Here is a 20913-nt window from a genome sequence, read left to right as displayed (position 1 = left end):
GGTCCTGACCTATAACTCACAATTGATTCTCCGTATGAAGCACATAATCCTGCTGCCACTCTCTCACTGGTGCAAACAGAAATGTTGAACGTTCTTGCTGCTTCACTGTTTTCATTTTTTTTGTTTGTTTGTTTTGTGTTTTTGCCTTTTTTGTTTTGTTTTATTATTTGATGGTCTCCACCTTTAGTTCCTCCTGTAAAAGCATATAGTTGTATGTGAGAGATGTTCACCCTGCTCATCCTCATTACATTTCATCAGTTTCAGGCTCTCTTTGGTGGCTCATGAGATTATGGAAAGTCTTTAAAGCCTCCTCATATTTCTTAACCATTGGTGACTGTTGCAGTTGAAGGAGCTGTTTTTGCACAAAGCTCATGTGTGAGAGCCACCTTTTAGAGGTGATATTTAAATATGCACAGGAGTGACCTTTTACCTTTTACTAAATTAAACAATTGCAAGGACATCTCGCCATATCAGGCGGAGCAAGGAGTGTTTATTGTGTTTAAGACACGGTTGGGCAGTGAATGTTTAAGTGTCCTTCTGGTCAGGGTCCTGCAGCCTGCCTTCTCTCCTGGTTGCTTCCCTCACACGTCTGGTTTGCTCTGACTCCATCTGCCTTTTTTTAATGCATTTGCACTCTTGCAAATCAGTGGTTGGGCGGACACTCAATCACATCACTGCATTGGCATGAGGCATTGCATGCTAATAGGAACTAAGATGCCACCTTTAAACATTACTCTAGTCATTCTTCAGTTATGTAATTGTTGCCTTTTAATTTAGAATCTCTATAAAATGCATCTATATCCAATGCGTGCTACTATATTAGAAGTCCATGTTACAGTGTTTGACTGTCTTAATTTTGTTACACTGAGGTGTCTCGGATGTCATATTGATAACAACAATGCACCAACTCTGTGCCTTTTCTTTTATAGGTTGGTTAGGTGAATCTGCTGTGGGCCATGTGTTACTGGTGAGGTCTCTTCCTCTGCCAAAATGAGGCTGATGGTCGTCTTGCCTCGACCCATCCTGCCAGCCTTCCTGGCTCTTACCTTTGTCGCCTTCTTAGCTCAGCTGTCCTCAGGAGCCACGCCGTTCCCCCAAGACCTGGAACCAATCAGCGTCGTGGGCAGAGAAAGTAAGTTCAAAATCTGTTGTTGCCATGGTGATCTCTGTTGCAGGAGTACATGTAAATCTAGAGCGAGGGTCACTAAGGCATATCTCGTCACTGGGGGATATAGCTTAGTGAGGTGGATGTGTTTAAGGCTATGTTTGCAGCAAGCAAATCTGTAGATGTTTATTCTGCTGCTGGAACAGCTATAATTAAATTTATTTGTTGAGCTCTGCGCTGACTCGGTGTCGAATAAGGTCACTTCAGTTTTAGTATGCATGATTAAAAAAGGTCTCAGTCAGAGCGGAGGTGCAAACTTTTAGCAAATTTGTAGAATAATTTTGATGTAAAGTGTGTAGCGCTGTTTTTTATTTTTATTGCCCATGTATCTGATTCACATTAGGATACAGCTGGGTTATTTAGACTGTCCAACAGGCTAAACATTGTTTTGAATAATAAAACATTTATTGTATGTGGCATACAACTGGAGTGTGTAAATAATGTCTGCAGTGTATCATAAAAAGAACATTTTCACAATGCTCTCATGTAAAAATTCTTCTTCTTTGATTTATTTAGCTTGGTGTAAAAGTCAGCAGCCAAATTTCTCACAGTAGCTTCATTTAGCACTGACTATGAACAGTTGCAGGAAAAATGACTCAGCTGTCACTCTGTGGGGCTTTCATGTGTACTACTACTGACTGGTGTGCAAGAACAGCACTGACAAGAAATAAACAGCAAATATTTCTTTCCTCCCTTGGTTTAGATCAGAGTTTGGCAAACTTGTACTACAAAAAGAGCAATTTTTCAGTATTTTTTGCAAAGCAAAACAAAACCCCATCTGTATGCATGCACAACACATACATACTGCTGTTATAATGAAGGTGACAGCTGGTTAGTTTACTGACATCATAAACATTCTTCATTTTAATTTTCATATTGAGCTTTTTTTCCTGATAAACAGTTGGATCACCACTGATAATCAATACTTGTCCCTACCTAGGAGACAGTGACTACAATATGGATTTTTTTTTTAAGGTTTTTTTTTCTCTTTTAGTTAATATCACCTGACTTAATTAATGTCTGAATTGTCCATGCTCTTCAGTCCCTAATAATACCATAATTTAATTAATTCAAACACATAATAATGCTTTTTTTCCTGTAATCTTTCATATGAACAAAAGATTTTCATAGCACAACTGTCTCAGCCATATTCCAATGGCAGTCGATAGAAGCTAATAATGAATTATTACCCCGGCTCCACATGTTACCACAGCACAAGACATTAAAACTTCAGAGCTACAGCTGGAAACCAGCAAGTTTTTGATTTAAGAGACTCTTGAAGACTTCTAACAGACTCAAGACACTGCTCTGTTGGACCACCTTAGGGACCCATCTGTGGCACCCAATAACTGGGAAGGTCTACAGAAGAGGTCTTGGCTGCTAAATGTAATGGCCCATAATTGATTTAAGAGGTGGCTGAGACCATGGCCCACACACTGTAATTGATCTATCTGGAAGAGAGTAACGCTACCATTAGCAGAAATAGCTGTGCTAATAGTGCTATATGTGGAGCTCCGTCCCAGGTGTAATGAGAGCAATTTGTCACTTCTAGTTCCAGCAGGTGACAGCATGGCGCAAGGTCCCTCGCAACTCTGAGACATCCATTATGAATCATAGTACTTCGTCAGGATGAAGTCTATGAAATCATACCTAAGTGACTCCTTCTTTTAGAAAGCGGACAAATAATTTTTCTTACACTTTTGTTTTTGCCTGACACCGTGCTGTTTAAGTTGGGCATATTTAGGTTTTCCACAGCCAGTGCAGCTGATACAGGTTATACAGAACATGAGGCTATTAATAAAATGTCTAGTCTTGTTTAGGATGCATACACTACACTACCTATTTTCATGATTGGTTTCAGGCAGCTTTTTTGCTATTCTTGGTTCTGTATGATGTCTGAAAGAGGAACTTTCTTTAATCTTAGCATCTTACATACACAACCTTTTCCTTTGTATGTTAGAGGCAGCCTATCAAGAGATACTGTCCTTAAGAGGGACGTTGTTAAGGTTAACCTGAAATCTCTTGTTTCAGTCAGTGAATGAGGTGCTGCTCCAAGGTTCTGCATATGATAAATAAGAATTATTTTGAACAGTTTCTCATGCAAATCAATTCCAACAGAGTTCAAGAATAAAACCCTGCAGTTGGAAAAAAGGGCATAAAAGGTTCCTTTTAAAAGTTATCATTACTATGCAGTAGCAATAGCTTTTAAATATTGAACTAAGTCCTAGCAGTTATGGATAACATGTCATAACTTAACGCGTGTCCTTGACAGACTGTTTCCCCTTTCTTTCATTTGTTCTTTAAAATGCAATCTTTGAAGTGCAGTTTGGGGAAAACCTCTCAATACAAAATCGGCTTTACAGCATATCAACTTTACCTACTCCCATTGTCCATGAAGACTAAAAGCTAACCATCAAGATGGTCAAGAAATAACATTGTTCTTAATACTACAAGTGTTGCTGGAGCTTCAATGTAGGCTTCTGGTGTAGTTCTTTGAGTACTTCGTCTTATGAGTTGTACGTTCTTCTCGTTGCAGTGATCCTAAATGCCTCGAGTCATTATCCTGGGGGTTTTCTGCTAGCAATGACCTAGCCAAGCTAAACAGGGTGTGAAAGTGCTAAAGAGTAATTAGAAATCCTCATTTGCCAAGGGGGAGGATGGCAGGGCGGGCTGCTGAGCCACTGGGAGTCTCTTCACCAGACAGCACAGCAAGGTCCAGCACTCAGCCAGACATTAGGCATTTAAATCTTTAAACAGTCGATTTGAGACGAGTGGTTAAAGGAGCGTGTACGGCTCCCTGTAGAGAGACTAATTTCAGATTGTGGTGTATTTCTAGGGGGGATTGCTAATTCAGCAGCAGCCCAGGTCAGATGGGAAGCTTGAGGGCACTTAATACAGTACTTTACAGACAGAATGCCCTGGCCTTCAGCTGAATCTTTGCTTACCGGTAGTTTAAAAAAAAAAAAGAAGACAGCAGGGGAAGTATCTGTGATATGGAAGACAGCGTGGTGTCAGTATTGAGCCAGGCTTATTCCATTTTTGCCTGAAGGATCTTTTTTTAATCAAGTTTTTGAAAGGCATATCCATCCACTGGCTGACTGTTATTTTGTTATTTAAAGTACTGGACACAATCTCCCATTGTTTAAAATAATATTGCCCTCTAGTGAGTTCGTCTGCACTTTGAGTAAGGGAAAGAAAATGAAATTAACATGTGGAAGAGGAAGAAGGGGAAGCTGAAAATCAGCCATAGTGCACCATAAAGTTTATATTATATCACTGTTTCTTTGCACGACTTCCCTCAGTTCTTCTTATTTAACATTTTATGTTTGTTTTTTGTTTAATGATTTTCCTGTTGGTGTCATTTGTTATAGAGGCACTTTACCAGGTGAAGGTATTTAATGGCATTGATGATAACACTAAAGACATGTTCACACATGAACTTTCGGAGGTTTCGGGAGAATCGCGTTGGGATATTTTCCTTTCTCACACGTGTCATGCAGCAGTAAATGGTTTGCGTTGGAGTGAGTACATCCTGTCGTTTCTGTGACAGGGATGCATGCAGGAGATGGAACACGTGTCGCCCACTAGTTGGCCTACTTGCACATTCAGCACAATCCTGCATCAGACAGACCTTGCAATAAGGACCTCACAAGAGTATTTAATGTCCAACATTTGCATTTTCGCGTGCACTCTCCCTGATAAGTCCTAGAAAAGTTCATGGGTGCAGTGCATGCATGAAAACGGCTTAAGCTAAACTTTCGTGACCTTTGAAACAGGTGAGACTGATTTAAATGTGACAATTAGAATGTCTATTCAGATGTTTTTGATTTGTTTCTTTGTTCTCACTTGGCACAGTCCCCAGACATGTCTGCTCAGAAATGCTTACGAGGAGCCAGTTATTTAAATCAGATTGACTTCTACGACACGACTGCCTAATTTGCAGCTTAGGATGCTATTTTTCTCCCTGATCCACCTCCACAAGTGTGCATTTGCATACAGTGTGAGCTCAGGGTTTTCAAAAAGACGACTAAATTGTAACCTTGGGTTAGTGTTTCTTAAATTGCTAATACTACTGTGCATGAAATTTTTAGCTGTCGTTGTCAAACTGCCTCCATAAATGTGAAACTGAAAAATTGCTTTTTTTTTTTTTTCTTTTTTCAAAGGGAAAAAAACGCCACTGACATTTGACAAAGACTGGAAATCCCTTTCCTTTATTCCTAATTTTAGTTTTAAAATTTTGATTCCACGGTGAACTGTCACAGTAAAGTTCTGACATTCCTTTCCAGTTGGGTTTTTTGTTGTTTTTTTTTTTGTTTGGTTTTTTTTGTTTTTTTGGAGGGGGGGATGCATATGACTGTCTTATACTCGAATAATTTCTTCTTCTCCATCTTTTTGCCCGTGCAGCCTCGTACCTCTACCCCAGCTTCCAGGGACTCATGTCAGACAATGACACTGTCCGCCTGGGTCTGGATTTCCAGCGGATGCTAAGGATCAACCACATGCTCTATATCGCTGCACGGTCAGTCACCATCACTCACCTGCTAATTCAACATAACAAAAGATATAATATAACAATGTTTACATTGTTTACTGAAGTTGAAAATATGACTCAAAACATCTCATGTAAAACGTTGACCATTACTTCATGTTTAAACATACAAATATTAGGACTATAAGGACTAGGGATATTTTCATACATGTTTTTTACCAACCTACTGTAAAATCTGTACATTTATAAAGGGATAGTTAATAATGATGAATAATGACCTTACACATTTATATTCATTAGCATCCGTCTATAAGTCTGATACTATGTTAACATGTGCATGGTTGCACAAAGGCTTCAGTATAATAAATATTTTTGTGAGTAATTATAATCATGTTTCTTTAACCTAAACCTTTATCCACACACTTCTTAAATAGTTTGATAAGCAGCCAACAAGCTCTGAATAATTTATCTGAGTATATAAGCAACACATTTACCCATTTGGAGTTTTTTTGGGGGGTTTTTTAGCCAGTAAAGCTAATTAGTTGTTTTTGTTTTTTTCTGTTTTGCAGCAAAAACAGGGCAAGAGGTAAATGGGCTCTTGAAAGGACACAATGAAGAAAGACAAAATTTGCAACTAATTGTCAGGGCGGGAAAATAGCCCAGCAAAAGAAATCTGTGTCAACAGTAGAGATATTATATGTTAAATGCATAATAAAGAACTCCAAGAAGGCCAAGTGAAAGTAAAAAGTGATTAGGGGGGAAAAAAAACATGGCTACAGAAACTGCTTCTTGCAATTTTGCATTTATGTGAAAATGTAAAACTTCCAAAAAGGTAAATGTTTCCAAAATAAAACTTTTAGCTCTTTGTGAACTATATCTCAGGCAGCACTTCTGCATCAGACTGCTTTCATGTTTGCAGTTTGGCAGAACCTCTGAAGTTTTTTCAAGTGCATTACACAGCCTAATTTGCACATTGCTCTGCTACTCGATGTGTTTTAGGTTAATTATCTAAACAGTACAGGGTTGCACCTTCTCTGCCCAGTTGCATTGTGCAAAATAAGTTCTGCTATAGTGTTTGGCTCTATTTCAAAATAAAGTGCTCCCACTGCCAAGAACCCAGTCCAAAAAGTTATAGAGGTCCTATATGCACATAAACTGGCTTAATATTTTCTACAGCTGCGTGCAACAAATGCATTCCTCACTTCACAAAGTGATTCATATGGGTTTTGTCGATAGTTTGAAAACTCCTGTGATGTCCTGAAGCCAAAAAGCCAATAAACCTTGCCTGTTAATCCACCTCCCAGTCTGTGATGCTGCACAGCTGTAATCAATTGCACTCAGAGAAAAAAGGAGAGTTTTGGGGCAGGTTTTGGTGAATTGGTTAAGTTAGATGCTTCTAAAGCTTTGCATTGGGGAAAAAAAAAAATATGAAGGGTTGCAAAGAAAGATGACATCAATAATGTCGTGACTCACTTTCTTGCAGGGACCATGTGTTTGCCATCAATCTTGCAGCTTCATCTGAGCAGATAATCCCACAGCAGGTAAGTGTCTGTCTGCTATCATGATTGAAAATCTTCCAATGTGTTTACTTTATTTCGATCTTATACAAAAAAAACCAAAACACCATAGCTATATTCTAGTTCAACATAGAACTTTTAATTGATACATGTGTTTAGGTCGATATTCATTTATTTAAGGACATTTTATTTATCTTGGATCATGCACTTGCCATTTGCTTTTAAACCTTAACAACGGTCTGTGGATTTTTCTGAATGCAAAAACCTCACTTCAGAGGTAAATTCTTTCTGTAAGACTCTGACATTCAAGGAACGTTTGATCTCTCGATCCTTCGCGATCAATACCAATAATGTGAGCGTTATCAGGCTTACTCGACTATTTTGGTCTGCTAAAGTTGAAATAAGTTTTAGGATTCTGTGCTCATTAAACATAAGATTAACTTTAAAGTCGTTCACATAAGCGAACATGGGCTTTTACTTGCCAATAGTAATAGTCTGGATAATACATCACCGGGACAAAATAGACCTGAACCCATTTTAAGGAATGGTTTGAACCAAGGTAGAGCTCTTTGTGCCGCTTTTCCTTTCTTGTACATTTTTTGTTCTTTTTTTGAACAGTGGTGTATTTACAGGGGGGGATGGGCTGTTTTGTTTGTATCTCGTTATTTTGCTTTCTACCCTTTGCCTTTCACTTTCATTCAAGTATTAAGCAATCTCTCTTCAGACATCTATATCCACTACAAGTGGAGCGCTGCTCTTGTTTGAAGTGCCATGTTCACTCCTATCTGAATCTCATTTGTCAAACATGATTGCACTTAAATAAAAGCCCTCCAAGGCTTGGACTTTTGTTTGGTTGTATATAAATTACTGCCAAACACGGATATTTATTCTGATAACACCTCTGTTCCACACTGAGGACATCTAAACTATTGATTTGGGTGTGGAACAAAACACAAAGAAGGGGAACCTTTGAACAAAACTATGTTAGTCGTTTTTTCTACTGGGTTATATGAGGACTTGAACATTGAATGTGTGTATATGATGTGCATTTTTTCTCCCAATTCACCCATACTGCTGCTGCCTCCAGTGTGACAGCAGGAACTGAGAGGCAAATTATTAAAGACTGTATGAATACACCGCCATCACGTTCTCGCTGTCCTACCCTGTTATCCATCTGAGTTCAATTGGTGGTGTGTGACTGACTCATATCAGAAAATGGTGGGTCCCCCATCATCATAGATCCATTCCTTCATGGCGGCTAATTTTTAAACTAGCTCTTCATTTTTCACACCGGGCGCTCATTCGCATTCTCCCCTTCACCAGTCTCCCCGGGCCTGGGTGGCCAAAAGTAATTATTAGTAAACCGAATCGAGCGTGGACAAGGTAAAACCTATTACCATAAACGCTGAGTCCTACTGAATCATTTTGGACCTTCACAAAATCACCTCAGAGGTCTTCCAAACAAAAGTCTTTTTCTACAGCAAAGTGTTGGCTGTAAAATCAGTGTGCCATGTACTGATTACAAAATGATGGATTTGGTGTCAAAAATTTGACTCATGATCTTGAGTTTTATATAAAATGTGTTAGACCAAAGATGTACACCCTCGAGCAACAGGGACATCTCACCTTTAGAGTAAGGTTGGCAATGTGTAGTTTTCCTACAGACAAAATAATTAAAATGAAAGACCAAAAGCAGGAATGAATGACTCCTACTGTAAGTTGGATTGTCTGTATATCACAAATCTGTGACTTGTGCTTTATTTTATTTTTTTTAATCTCTGTCCTGTCTAAACTATCATGCATTATCCTGCTGCTTGAACTCTCATCCATAGAAATTGTGTGATGACTATTTTATATCCAGTGTGCTCAAGCCAAGTGAAAAAAAAAAAACAGGGTTAAAAATCCAGAAATGTAAGAGAAGTACTGAGATATGTTTTAATTCTATTTTTTGACAATGAGAAAAATGCATATTAATAGTAACCTTAATCTTTTATTCATTCATTATCATGTTTATCTGAGAAAGTGGAAATGAAATAATACTAACTTTGTAGATGTACCCTTAACAATTAAAATGCAAATCTATTCTTCATAAGTTTTGCTATACTGAAAGCTGTCCGAGAAAATTGAGAGGCAGCCACAAGAAATGGAGAACAAGGTGCCTGTGGGATGAATTGTGCTTCAGGGACTTGTGGTCCAGCTGAAGTGAAACCTCAGCTTCAGTAAAGATCCAAGATGCATTTTAAACCAGTGTTGCTTTCTGTGAAACTTTAGCAAAGACATAAAAAATATGCACGGCACTGTACAATATTACTTTAACCAAGTATGGCACTGGATTTGTGGCAAATATTTTCTTTTGGTGTGGACACATTTACCTAAAGCTCATTTCACTCAAAAATGTATGTTATTATGTGGCAACGAAGAGAACTCTTGGTCTGGATATCGACCGACTGCACAGAAATATTGAATACTTCAATATTGGCAGCCTTCCACTCAAGCTAGCCAATTTGTTCCCAGACAGCCAATTGAGCCGTGCAGCTCTTATCTGCTCACATGCTATTGAGAAATGAGTTTAAATAATTCCAAGTATTTAGCCTGGTATTGATAAGTTCTGAGAAAATTTGGCCACTAAATTAGTCAGCAGTTGATGGGGGAACATTAATCCTTCAGCTGGCAGAGCTTGTTAACAAGCTGATGGATCTTTTTCAATAAAAGCCTGCTGAACGACTAGCACGGCTACAAAAAGTGTATTTTGTCGTGTCTACAAAATAAGGACAGGGCTTTTGGCCAGCAGGTTAATTGAAGCTAATTGACTCCTCCTTATATAGACAGTGAAGTGTTGCGAGCAGCGCTTTGTGTTTTGTTTCACTCGTGTGTGCATTTTCACAGATCCAGAGATTTTTTTTTTTTTTTTTTCACTGAGGCACCACAACTGCCCACTGATGAGCTGCTCGAGCCGCAGCAGGCATCGCTGATATTTCTCTGTTTGCTTGTTTTTCTCCACAACAGTTTATTGAAATTAATGAGATTTTCATCACAGCTGTCTCGTAATAGCACTTGAACGATTGGGAGCAACAAAAGCTGGGATGGTGAGAAGCAGCTTGTCTTTGAGCTGACAGTTGGCTCTCTGTTCATTTTTCAGAAGCTGACTTGGAAGACGAAGGATGTGGAGAAATGCACTGTGAGAGGGAAAAACAGCGTGAGTATAATCTTCCAGACACATACACATTCTCATCTCGTTCTGTTTTCGGTCTTGGGTTTCACTTCTTAGGTCTTCTGTTCTCTGTATTTTCCTCTGCCTTCATTTCCTGAACAAGAGAAGCTTTCTAATGAGCAAAAGTAGTGTGCAGGTAGCTTATCAGAAATGCAGCCATCAGGAGAGACATACTTGAGTTTTTTGGCATCACATTTTTCTCTCCAGAGCAACGGTGAAACCACAAGAATCGCCCTGAGGATTACGATAATGACTGTGAAAACGCAGAAAACTGTTAACCTGCTACAACTCCTTCTTTGATTGTGTTTTTGCCGTGCCAGGACCCACAACGGACCGGCTTTATGATGTGCAATAATGTCCAGGTCTTTTTCTCCTGACAGGATGAATGTTACAACTACATCAAAGTTCTGGTACCACGCAACGACGAGACGTTATTCGCCTGCGGCACCAACGCTTTCAATCCCACCTGCCGTAACTATAAGGTAGGAAACCGTACTCCCGTGTGCCGCTGTCTGGCCTCAATTACAGATAAGAGATCATATTACAGCTGTTATGAGGTTCCCTATACTTGTATATTTTGTCAGCTGGATGCTGTTATTTGATTTGCTAATGGAAATGACAAAGTTTAAGCTAAACTCATGCCACATTAACACCTCACGGGCTTCGTGTGCAAGTCATCAGGATGACAGTTGAAACCTTAAATTCAAATTCAAATTTTATTTGTCTCATACACAGTACGATATGCAGTGAAATGCTTAGACAACTGCTCGTGACCTAAAATAAAAGACTATGAATAAGATAGGAAATAAATAGGGTCAATTTAACTAGGAAAGAATAAAATAAGACATAAAAATTAAAGTTAAACATAAAATAACTGTACAACAAAATACACAATACACAAAATACACAACATAGAAAATATATAAGAATATATGAAGAAATATAGAACAGTAAGAGCAGCTGTACGAGTAATAAGGGGCCATATGCATCACAAGCACTACAACATATTGAAGTTAGATGGCAGAACTTGAGTGATTGTGTGGTGGTGCTTGAAATCCTGTATTGACATCTGTGATAAAATATCTCATAGGTTTGATATTTGTTTTTATGAAATAGAAAAACATGTCATGCACACTTATGGAGAACATGCCCTTAAGGTTGGGTAATAAATAAATAGCTGGCCAGGGTGTCTTAGAGAATAACACCTTACAGCAGCTGCACCAGAGATAATTACAATGTTTCATCATAATATAATAGAGCAGTTTGAACAATTGAACTCTACAGCATGCTTACATTAATTTGCTATTAAAACTGGCCAAATAGATGAATTGCATAAAGTGGATTAAAATAAAGGTCAGGCATGCGTATGGAGCCCTGATTATTGTAAATAACAAGCTGATGCAGTACATCTGTAATAGTCAGCTAGAGCTCGAACAATAGATTAAAAAAAAAATGTTAGCAGCACTTGGGAAAAAAAGACATCTACTGTGATGTAACACCCACAAACACTGCCACAAAGAGAGGTCGTTCCAGGTTGAATGCAGCATTCGTCAGCTTTAAAAGAAGTCTGGCAGTCAGCACTTCAGCGATAATACAACAAACAGCTGTGAGCTTAAGCTACAGGCACGCCTAAAAAGATAACTGGAAAAACTGATTTAAGACATCAGCAGAGGCAGAGTGAACACGCAGGCTGAATGCAGACAAAATAAAGAACCAACTCTTAGATGTTGAAATAAACACACACAAATATGGAGCCCAAACATTTAAACATTAGCAGAGTATCTGTACTTAAATATTACTGCAATGTATTCCCATATTTGTGTGTTACATAGACTTCAAACTTCGATGTTGATAGAACAACGTGTTGGTAAAACACGAAGAGCAGACTGTTGACTGAACACAAAGTATGCTGATGGTGGCTTGATTCATACCTCTTAGACAGCAAAGCTGAATGAGTGGGGAGTGGGAATATCAGGGACCATAATGGCACAAAGTTTGAGGCAAATCCATGCTAGTACACGAGGCTCTCAGATGCACCTAGCCTCCCTGGTTACCCCTCCACTTTAGAGATAAATAACAGTGTTTATAGCCAGCTGAAAGCACTATATTTTAGCAGGAGCACAGGTACAATTTTTGTGCGGACAATGTGAGTGTAAGTCTTCCGCAGTTTGAGGACTATTGGGAAAAATCTGACAGGAAGCAGTGCAGTGGAAGCTCTGAGGTGATATCACAGCTCTGGACTGGGATTCACAGCAGGCTATTAGAAGAGAAGGGAGTAGACGTCCTACAGCACCGACTGTAAATCTAAGGGTGTGGGGGAGTCTGCAAACCAAAGAGGAGTTGAATAACTCTAGACTTTAGTTTTTATAGTTTTCTTCTTCTCCCCAGTGCGCTAACCCACAAAATAACTCCTGGGGTTTCCAACAGTCCACAACATTAGAAATTAATTAGAATTAAACAATTTCAAAATAAGGGATTATTTTGAAGAAGTATAATGGATCTGCTGTAGAGAGCAAAGTAAAAACGTTTTCTGATGGCTCCTTGTTTCCTGGTGGATGCATACTAAGAAGTGTAATTAACAATATTTAACCAAGTGCAGTGCATAAAGATAGCTGTTTAATTTCTTACACTTTTGTAAAACAAAAATAATCTGCCAGATGTTTAAAATGAGAGTTGCCCTCACTGCAGCATGATTATGTCTAGTTTTGGGAAATCATTCTACGGAAGTCATTCTACTGAACGATGCTCAGTCTCGTCTCGGGGCTTATAGACGCAGGATCTCCACAGGCTGATGTTTGCTTCCAGGATCAAATCCTGTCTCAGTCATGTCCTGAAGGTCCTGTAGAGAAGTTGATATAAAATGTTTAGAGAACTGCGTAGCGACCTACATTCACACATTATCATCGTCTCCCTGCCACAGACTCAATTTTGGTAAAAAGAGCAGCTTTACATTTTTACTAAAACACATCCACACGTTCGTTCTCTCTGCAGCCTCCAACGCCCTTTTTTTTTTCTGACAAGAGATGACTATCCACACAGCTGGGGAGAGAGGGAGGAAGTGTAAATCATATCAAGGAATCTGTCTCTGGGAATCCACGAAAAATCTGTGGAAGACAGTAGGGGATTGGGTCAGAGGCGTGTGTGTGTTGCTCAAAGAAACGAATGGATGCCCAGCCATGCACTGGCAGCTTGACTGACCAGGCTGCTGAGACAGCTGGTGTGTAGACAACAGTGAGGCTGTCTTCAGCATGCGGTTACGATACAACTAAACCTTGAAGCATCAAATCCGTCTGTCTTCATGTGCCCACTGGGGTAACGACCCTACAGTCACTGCACAACTTTGCTGAATCCTAATTTCTCTCTGATGTTCTCTCTAAAATATGTTTTGGGGGATTAACAAACTGCTGTGAGGAGAAGTTGGCTGAAAACTGGTGATTTTTATTCAGATGTAAACAGAATTAATTCTCACTTAAAGAGGACCAATCTTCAGATGATTACTGATTGGGAACTGAATGGGACTAACCATGTTTGTTTTGTTTTCTTTGTTCAAAGTCCTCCTGATTGTATTAATGTTTTCTTCTCATTAGTTACACCATTTAGTAACATCAGAATAACTTTCTTGATGAATTTTCGGGGTTCAAGGTTTCTTAGAGGTTGAAAGCTTCCATGGATGCGAGATTCCGAGTCTATTTTGGAGAATTAACTTCGTAAGTAATGAACAAATACTGTGGAATGCACCCAGTTCCTTGCAAACATTCCCAGTGTTGAAAAAAATGCCCCAAAATTGCTTCTTTTTAAAAAAATAAAAAAATAAAAAAAATTTGTTGCCACATTTCAAGGAAAGGGTCCAATAAGCATTAGAAGTTACAGTTTTGTCTTTACTGCCTTACCAGTCTTAAGTTAAAATTTTTAACCATGTTTGTTTATTTAAAGATTTTTTTTTTTTGAGAGGCATGTTTTTAATTTGCTTTTTCCTGTTTTTCTGCCTTCTCTGATTCGTTAAGCTGTAAAACACATTAACAGCACTTTATCTTTACTGCTGTTACCTTCACTTGTGCAACTCTTCACCTGTATTTTTGTGAAAAGCACTATTTACCAAATCTAATCAAAGTTCACCTTTTAATGCTGAACAAGAGGCACATTCAAAAAAACGAACTACAGCAGTGTAATTCTTTTTATTACTGCAACAGCAGCACAAAATAAAAATCTCAGTCAGAGCACTTGAAGCTACACCAAAGTGATATTTGGGGCAGAGCTGTTGTGCTGGATTACATCAGCTTCAGGAGTGTAGTGTAGCATAAACACATACTCTGTTAAGAATCTGAAGTGTTTTGTACAAATCCCTTGAGACATTTATGCACAATTTAGAAGGCAAAAGTCTATTGTAAGGTTTTGTCTTGCTTATTTTCTCCTCTACTGCATGATCTTATTGCCAAATGTACAGGGAGCAGGCAGCCATTACTCCCCCCGGAATTTTGAGTTGTTTTTTTATAGCTAAACTGGTGTGAACGAGCTCAGTCACAGGGTGCTGTTGCACCACAGTTAGCTGTGTGGCTGCGCTGGAGAATGGATTACAACCCATTTCCGGTCTTGCGTATTGCCACAAAAGCAAAGTCCGTAAAGAGTAGATACCAACCAATGTTCCCTTAACCTCAACTCATCGCGGCCTGGAACAGCAGCCTAACTCTAACTTAACCCTAAGCTTACAAAACATATCCGTACCTGACAGTGTGGACGTGAAGTGGTCTTCTCATGTATTATAGTCTCTTGGAAAACAGCACCTGCTGGGGAAAGTGGTTTACCATTTAAGTGCAGGAGAAAAACACACTGGCTTGTATTTTTTAAAAACAATCTCTCGTGGGGAATACTTAGCTCGGGACGCACTGAAACTTGTTTTGGTGAAGCATTTGCACACAGGGAGGTGGGTGCTGTCATGAAATGGGTAATGCTTATCAATAGAGAAAAACATGAAAACTGTAAAAGACATTCACAGTCCAGGCTGCCTGAAAGAGCATCGTTTTTTTTTTTTTAATATTCTGAATATTGTAACGTGCAAATATAGGTTTAGATAAAAGTTCTTCCCTTTAAAAAAATGCAATATATATTCCCCTAAATGCAGAGCATATGTCTTGTATTGCTCTTGTTATAGTTGTGTAACTGTTAGGTTATCATGTCTACTCCACATTCATGATCTCTCTATTTAGTTTTGTAGAAAGGACCGAGTTTGACAATCATCTTGCAGAACAACAATAGAACAGCAATTACACAAAGCTATGTGTCGAACAAGCCTGAAAAATCCAGGCCAACGTGTTTATGGACTGTTAACGCGGTGTATGTGTGTCAGTCACCTTGTTGACACAGAGGGCGGTGAAGTCGCTCTGCTGGGTTTCTCTTGTTGTTGTGTTTGAGGCTCGCAACCTTGTTAACAGCAGGGGCTGGAAAAATAGCAGCTTTAATATCTGTGCCTGAGAGATAAACTGGCCTCTCTGCTTTCACACATCTTTTATGGAAATGACCTGTATACAATACACCAAATAAAACTAATCTTTATGATGCATGTGTTGCCTTTCATTATTACACATTGATTTGATACACCTCCTTTGCGTCCAACTGCAATTCTCACTGCATTAAAGACTTTTGGTGTTTGAGGCTGATTGATTTTTTTTTTTTCTGTCAGGGCAGAAACAACCTCGTGGGTTTATAAGTGTAAACAGCGGTGTTGTTTTCTTGTTTACAACTGTCACTCTGTGTTTTATAGCCCATTCTTCTGTTGGGTTAGCTTTGAAGCTTTGTATACATCCTTGTAAAGCTGCTTCATTTCTGTCCTAGATGTCGACACTGGAGCAGGAAGGGGAGGAGGTGGTGGGACAGGCTCGATGTCCCTTCGAGTCCCGCCAGTCCAATGTCGGCCTTTTTGCAGGTAAGTAATGACCCAGATGATGTTCATACTTGAAATCTCACAGGTTCAGGTTTCTCACTGCTGATGATCTGTGCTGTGACATTTTTATTATATAGGTCAGGCTTGGAGTAATGTTTTTTTCTTTTTAATCAAACTAGCGTTTATTAAATGAACTTGAAGTCGGGTAAAACGATGTTCGTGGTGGACTATATTCAGAAGAAGTCACATATATTTTGCCTGTTTTGTTTTGTTTTTTATATTAACCTTGTGAAAATATGTTATAAATGTATTAGAAGGGGGTGGAACAATAGGAAAATGACGTTCATCTTTCAGAAACAGAAGAGGATGGTTTGCTAAAAGTAGGTAGCTGTTACATATAAAGGACCATTTCTAATCAATAGGCTTAAACGTGTAACTGCACTTGGCGTTCTGTCTCTCTGACGTGGTAATTGGATACTAAGATAATAATATATAATCTGCTAAACTGCATGTTAACTTCAATTAGTGCCTCATTGCAAGTGTGTCTCAGTAAGAGTCTGAGCTAAAAGCCTGAAATGTCGATATAATTGAGTATCTTGGCATAAATCATCAGATGGTATAATCTGAAGTTTCCTCTTCACAGATCCCGGTTTGTGGTTAGATTTACTGCTTTATGAACATAGCAGTGAAGCAAGTTGATACATTGTGAACACATCAGGATCAAGTTCAGGGAAGAGAGAGCCAAACGTACACTCAACCCTGCCAGGTTTCCACTGACATTTATGCAAAGTTCACACAGGCTGTTATTAAAGCTCGCATAGTCTCCTACAACTGCTCTCCTTAGCCTCCTTTTAAAGAGGAATAAAAGTCACCTGTGACCAAAATAGACACTTAAGAGAAGTGGGTTAGTGGGAATTGTGATCCTTGACTGTAGTTCTCGATAACTTTTTTCCTTTTTCTCAGGTGGTGATTTCTACTCTGCCACCATGACTGACTTCTTGGCAAGTGACGCAGTTATTTACAGAAGTTTGGGTGAAAGCAGCCCCGTGCTGCGTACAGTGAAGTATGACTCCAAATGGCTGCGAGGTGAGAAGCCAATGCAATAAGGTGTAATGTAATAGCATATCAAATGCAGCTGTGGCTCTGTAATGCCGTTGGTGGTAGGTTAAGGAAATGGAAGATTTTCTGATATGGTGTGGGATCTGAGACCTTGGTTCATTTCAGATGACATCCTAAATGTGTAAACTACTAAAATTCACCGAGCTTTGAGGTCTAATGCAGGGCTTATCAAATCTTGTACAAACATTTACATGGTTGACATCTGCAGGTAGCACTGACCTTTAAATTGAACCTTTATTTTGGAAGTAACTTTCTTCGTGTCCAGGTTTATGTTTTTCCACACTTTCGAGCCGTTACAAATAATTAATAAACATCGGTTTCATTTGTCAGAATCTCCCCTTCAGTTTTTATTGGCACTGATACCAACAAATATTTTGTCACTTAATGAGGGTATTTTTCACTTCATTGCAGATGTGAGTAGCCTCATCCAGTGAAGTGAAAAAGATGGCTAGAGTATCTTGACTTGTTATGTGTTACTTTCTTTATGCATTTAATTTCATCTGATTTCAAAAGGGAGGAAAGAAACAATCGCTTTTCCTCATCTGGGAGGAAAACGGAGCCAAATCAACCTTCCAGTAATAAGAATGTTTGATTGTTATCATCACAATAATTGGCAATTAATTTGGCGTTAATTGTTTTAGCTATATTATCTTTATGTGCAATAGATTATTTTTTTTATCCTCGTTAACAGCGCTGAGCGAGTGGGGTCATTTCAGTAAAGCAATTGCTTGTGACAAGATAGAAATGGCAAAGTAAGCTGTATTCAGAGTTGTAGAAAGTGCTGTTGCAGAATGTTTTAAGTTATCTTTATTTCACTACTGATGCAGGACTATCTCTGCTATTTCACCCGAATAAGGATCTGTTATTGGAAGAATTGGAAGGACATTTTTCTCTGCTAAAATTTGGATTTTCCATTTTAGAGCTCAGGCATTTCACATTTATCTACGATTTATAAACCAAATTGAACATCTGTGTTTACCAGCTCCACGTCCAGCCTGTCATACTGGAAATAAGTCATCATTACCATTTTTTTTTTCTTGTCCTCTACAGAGCCCCATTTCCTCCATGCCATTGAGTATGGGAACTACGTGTACTTCTTCTTCAGCGAGATCGCAGTGGAGTACACCACTCTTGGCAAGGTGAGGTACTCATTTCAGAGCAGACACTCCACAAATTTGTGTTGTGTGTTGTTTAAGCTTGTTGTCGTTTCTGCTCGAAGTCAACATGCAGAGCACATTCCTGACTGCTGTTCAGTATTCTGTGTCGGCTGCGTCTGAGTGTGATGATTATAAATGATTTCCACTCCTGTCCCCTCAGGTGGTTTTCTCAAGGGTTGCACGTGTTTGTAAGAACGACAATGGGGGCTCCCCGAGGGTGCTGGAACGTTACTGGACATCATTTCTTAAAGCTCGGCTGAACTGTTCTGTTCCTGGTGATTCTTTTTTCTACTTTGATGTTCTCCAGTCTCTCACCAATGTACTGCAGATTAACCACCGGCCGACTGTGCTCGGAGTCTTCACCACACAGGCAAATAGGTTGGCATTTTTTTCATGTTTTTTTTCAAGGTAAAGATGAAATTGAAATGTCCATGTTATAGTTAGTTAGTAGCTAGTGTGATAATTTCTCTCTAGTCACGTTTGTTTAATCCTCTTTTATGTGATCTACAAATTTGACCTGTTAACAATGAAATGTTACAGAATTCGATAAACAAAAACATCTTCGCTAAAGTTAATCCAGAAAATGTTTGTTTTCTGCGATGTAACTTACTTGTAAGGTACTACATGAGCGGTATCTCAGATGCTATCACTAGTAATATTTTTTTTCACTTTTCTGCGTCTTCTGGAACGTCGCTGAGCCAAAATAGCAATTTACACTATTCTGGTGCACTTTTTGGCTTTCAGTGAATGTCATTGACAAACAGGAAGTAGTTCCCTATCATGCTCTGCAGGTCTAAACTCTTACAGACATCACCCAGCAGAGTTGTTTGTGGCAGACACAAATGTTCAAATCAGTCTGATCGGGTATTAAAGCAGTTTAAGCAGCCAGCTTTTTCTAATTGAGAATAGATCAGTTATATGTTCTGCCCCCTGCGCTCTGCTGGAGCCTCACTATTCTCTGACAGAGAAAACTTTTGTTTTTGCGAGAAAGAGCAACATCTGATAATATCACAACGTGATTTTTTTTATGATTGTCTGGAGTTCATGTGTCAAAGCAGCTGGGAGGATCAAAGTCATTCACTGCTTTCCATGAAAACATACAGTACAAGCTATTAGTATGTAATTCTGGATGGATGCATTTTTAACTTCTGCAATATGGAGACTGTTCTGTTTTTTTTCCTTGTATCGTATCTACACTGTAGAGGGTTAGAAAGAGGTAAGAATATTTGACATATACTAGTAGTAGTAAAGACGAGCACAGACAGAGCAATCAAAAATCATATTTCTGGCCACTTGTGACAGGAAGTCAGTGGGCTGAATTCTTGTCTTTAGTTGGTGAATTCCAGACTTTTGTCTTGCTCTTTGTAAAGTCTTCTTTTGGGGTCCTTTTAACAGCATCACTGGCTCAGCAGTCTGTGCTTTCTACATGGATGACATAGAGAAGGCCTTCAGTGGTAAATTTAAAGAGCAGAAGAATAGTGAGTCAGCCTGGACACCTGTTCCAGAGGAGCAAGTCCCAAAACCAAGGTGAGAGACTCATCTTTAAATAGAAACTGTCACTTTCCTAGAACATTTTTTTCTGCTTTTGACAACAGAGCTTTTGCAGCTGTTGCTGTTATTGTTCTGCACAGACATCTCTTAAAAAAAGGCAGTCACACAAGGCACCTGTTTTTTCCTCCTGCTCCTCCCAAAAACAAACAGCTGCCAGTGTTTTTACATCTGCCTGTGGAACCAGATTTATGTCTAATGCTTTTTCTTTTTTTCTCTCTCTCTCTCTCGCTCTGCTGTTGTCGTGCAGGCCAGGCTGCTGCGCTGGCGAGGGATCAGCCGCCGCCTACAAGTCATCCACCAATTTCCCTGACGAAACTCTGACTTTCATCAAGTCTTATCCGCTCATGGACGAGTCCGTCCCCTCCGTCAACGACCGACCCTTTTTCACCCGCACCACCAGCAGGTAGAAGATTTGTTTCAATAAGAGAACAGATGGAAAGTATTATGAAAAATATTTTTGTTAAATTACTTTCAGTCACTTTCTGATGGCAGTATATGTACTTGGAATTCACTAACAAAAGGCAGTTGGCACCTGCCAGCATCTGCACAAACTTGTGAAGTGTTGAGTTAAGAATTACATTCTCCTACAGACTAAAAACATGTATGTTATGTTAACTGGTGGCTCTAAATTACCATAGATGTAGATGTGAGAGAGTGGTTGTGTGTTTATGTTAATGTGTGCTTTAACAGACGGGCGAGTTGTCCAAGGTGCTACTCCACCTCGGTTAAAACAGACAATAGGTTTAGCGTTGCAGGTCTATCAGACAGCTGAGAATTACAGAGAAATGCCTTCTATAATTATTTAAACAATAAAAACTGGTGACAT

General features: G+C 39.1%; 1 protein-coding gene across 4 annotated transcripts in view; it reads left to right on the top strand.

Annotated features, from left to right (window-relative positions):
• The window catches only part of sema6e (sema domain, transmembrane domain (TM), and cytoplasmic domain, (semaphorin) 6E), a 146924-nt gene that overhangs the window by 82565 nt on the left and 43446 nt on the right, over positions 1-20913 (top strand). For all 4 annotated transcript variants that reach the window (XM_005929459.3, XM_005929455.3, XM_005929460.3 and 1 more), the window contains 11 exons: positions 930-1132; positions 5570-5684; positions 7138-7195; positions 10311-10367; positions 10763-10864; positions 16212-16302; positions 17224-17346; positions 18430-18518; positions 18697-18914; positions 19932-20063; positions 20335-20490. In XM_005929459.3, coding sequence (XP_005929521.1) covers positions 991-1132; positions 5570-5684; positions 7138-7195; positions 10311-10367; positions 10763-10864; positions 16212-16302; positions 17224-17346; positions 18430-18518; positions 18697-18914; positions 19932-20063; positions 20335-20490 — 1283 coding nt within the window. In that variant the 5' untranslated portion in view covers positions 930-990. The remainder of the gene's footprint in view (positions 1-929; positions 1133-5569; positions 5685-7137; positions 7196-10310; positions 10368-10762; positions 10865-16211; positions 16303-17223; positions 17347-18429; positions 18519-18696; positions 18915-19931; positions 20064-20334; positions 20491-20913) is intronic.

Source organism: Haplochromis burtoni, unplaced genomic scaffold, assembly GCF_018398535.1.
Source record: "Haplochromis burtoni strain Fernald_Lab_line unplaced genomic scaffold, NCSU_Asbu1 Contig_124, whole genome shotgun sequence".
Taxonomy (NCBI): Eukaryota; Metazoa; Chordata; class Actinopteri; order Cichliformes; family Cichlidae; genus Haplochromis; species Haplochromis burtoni.
The sequence above is the reverse complement of the archived record's forward strand: the minus strand, read 5'-3'. Positions and strand labels throughout refer to the sequence as shown.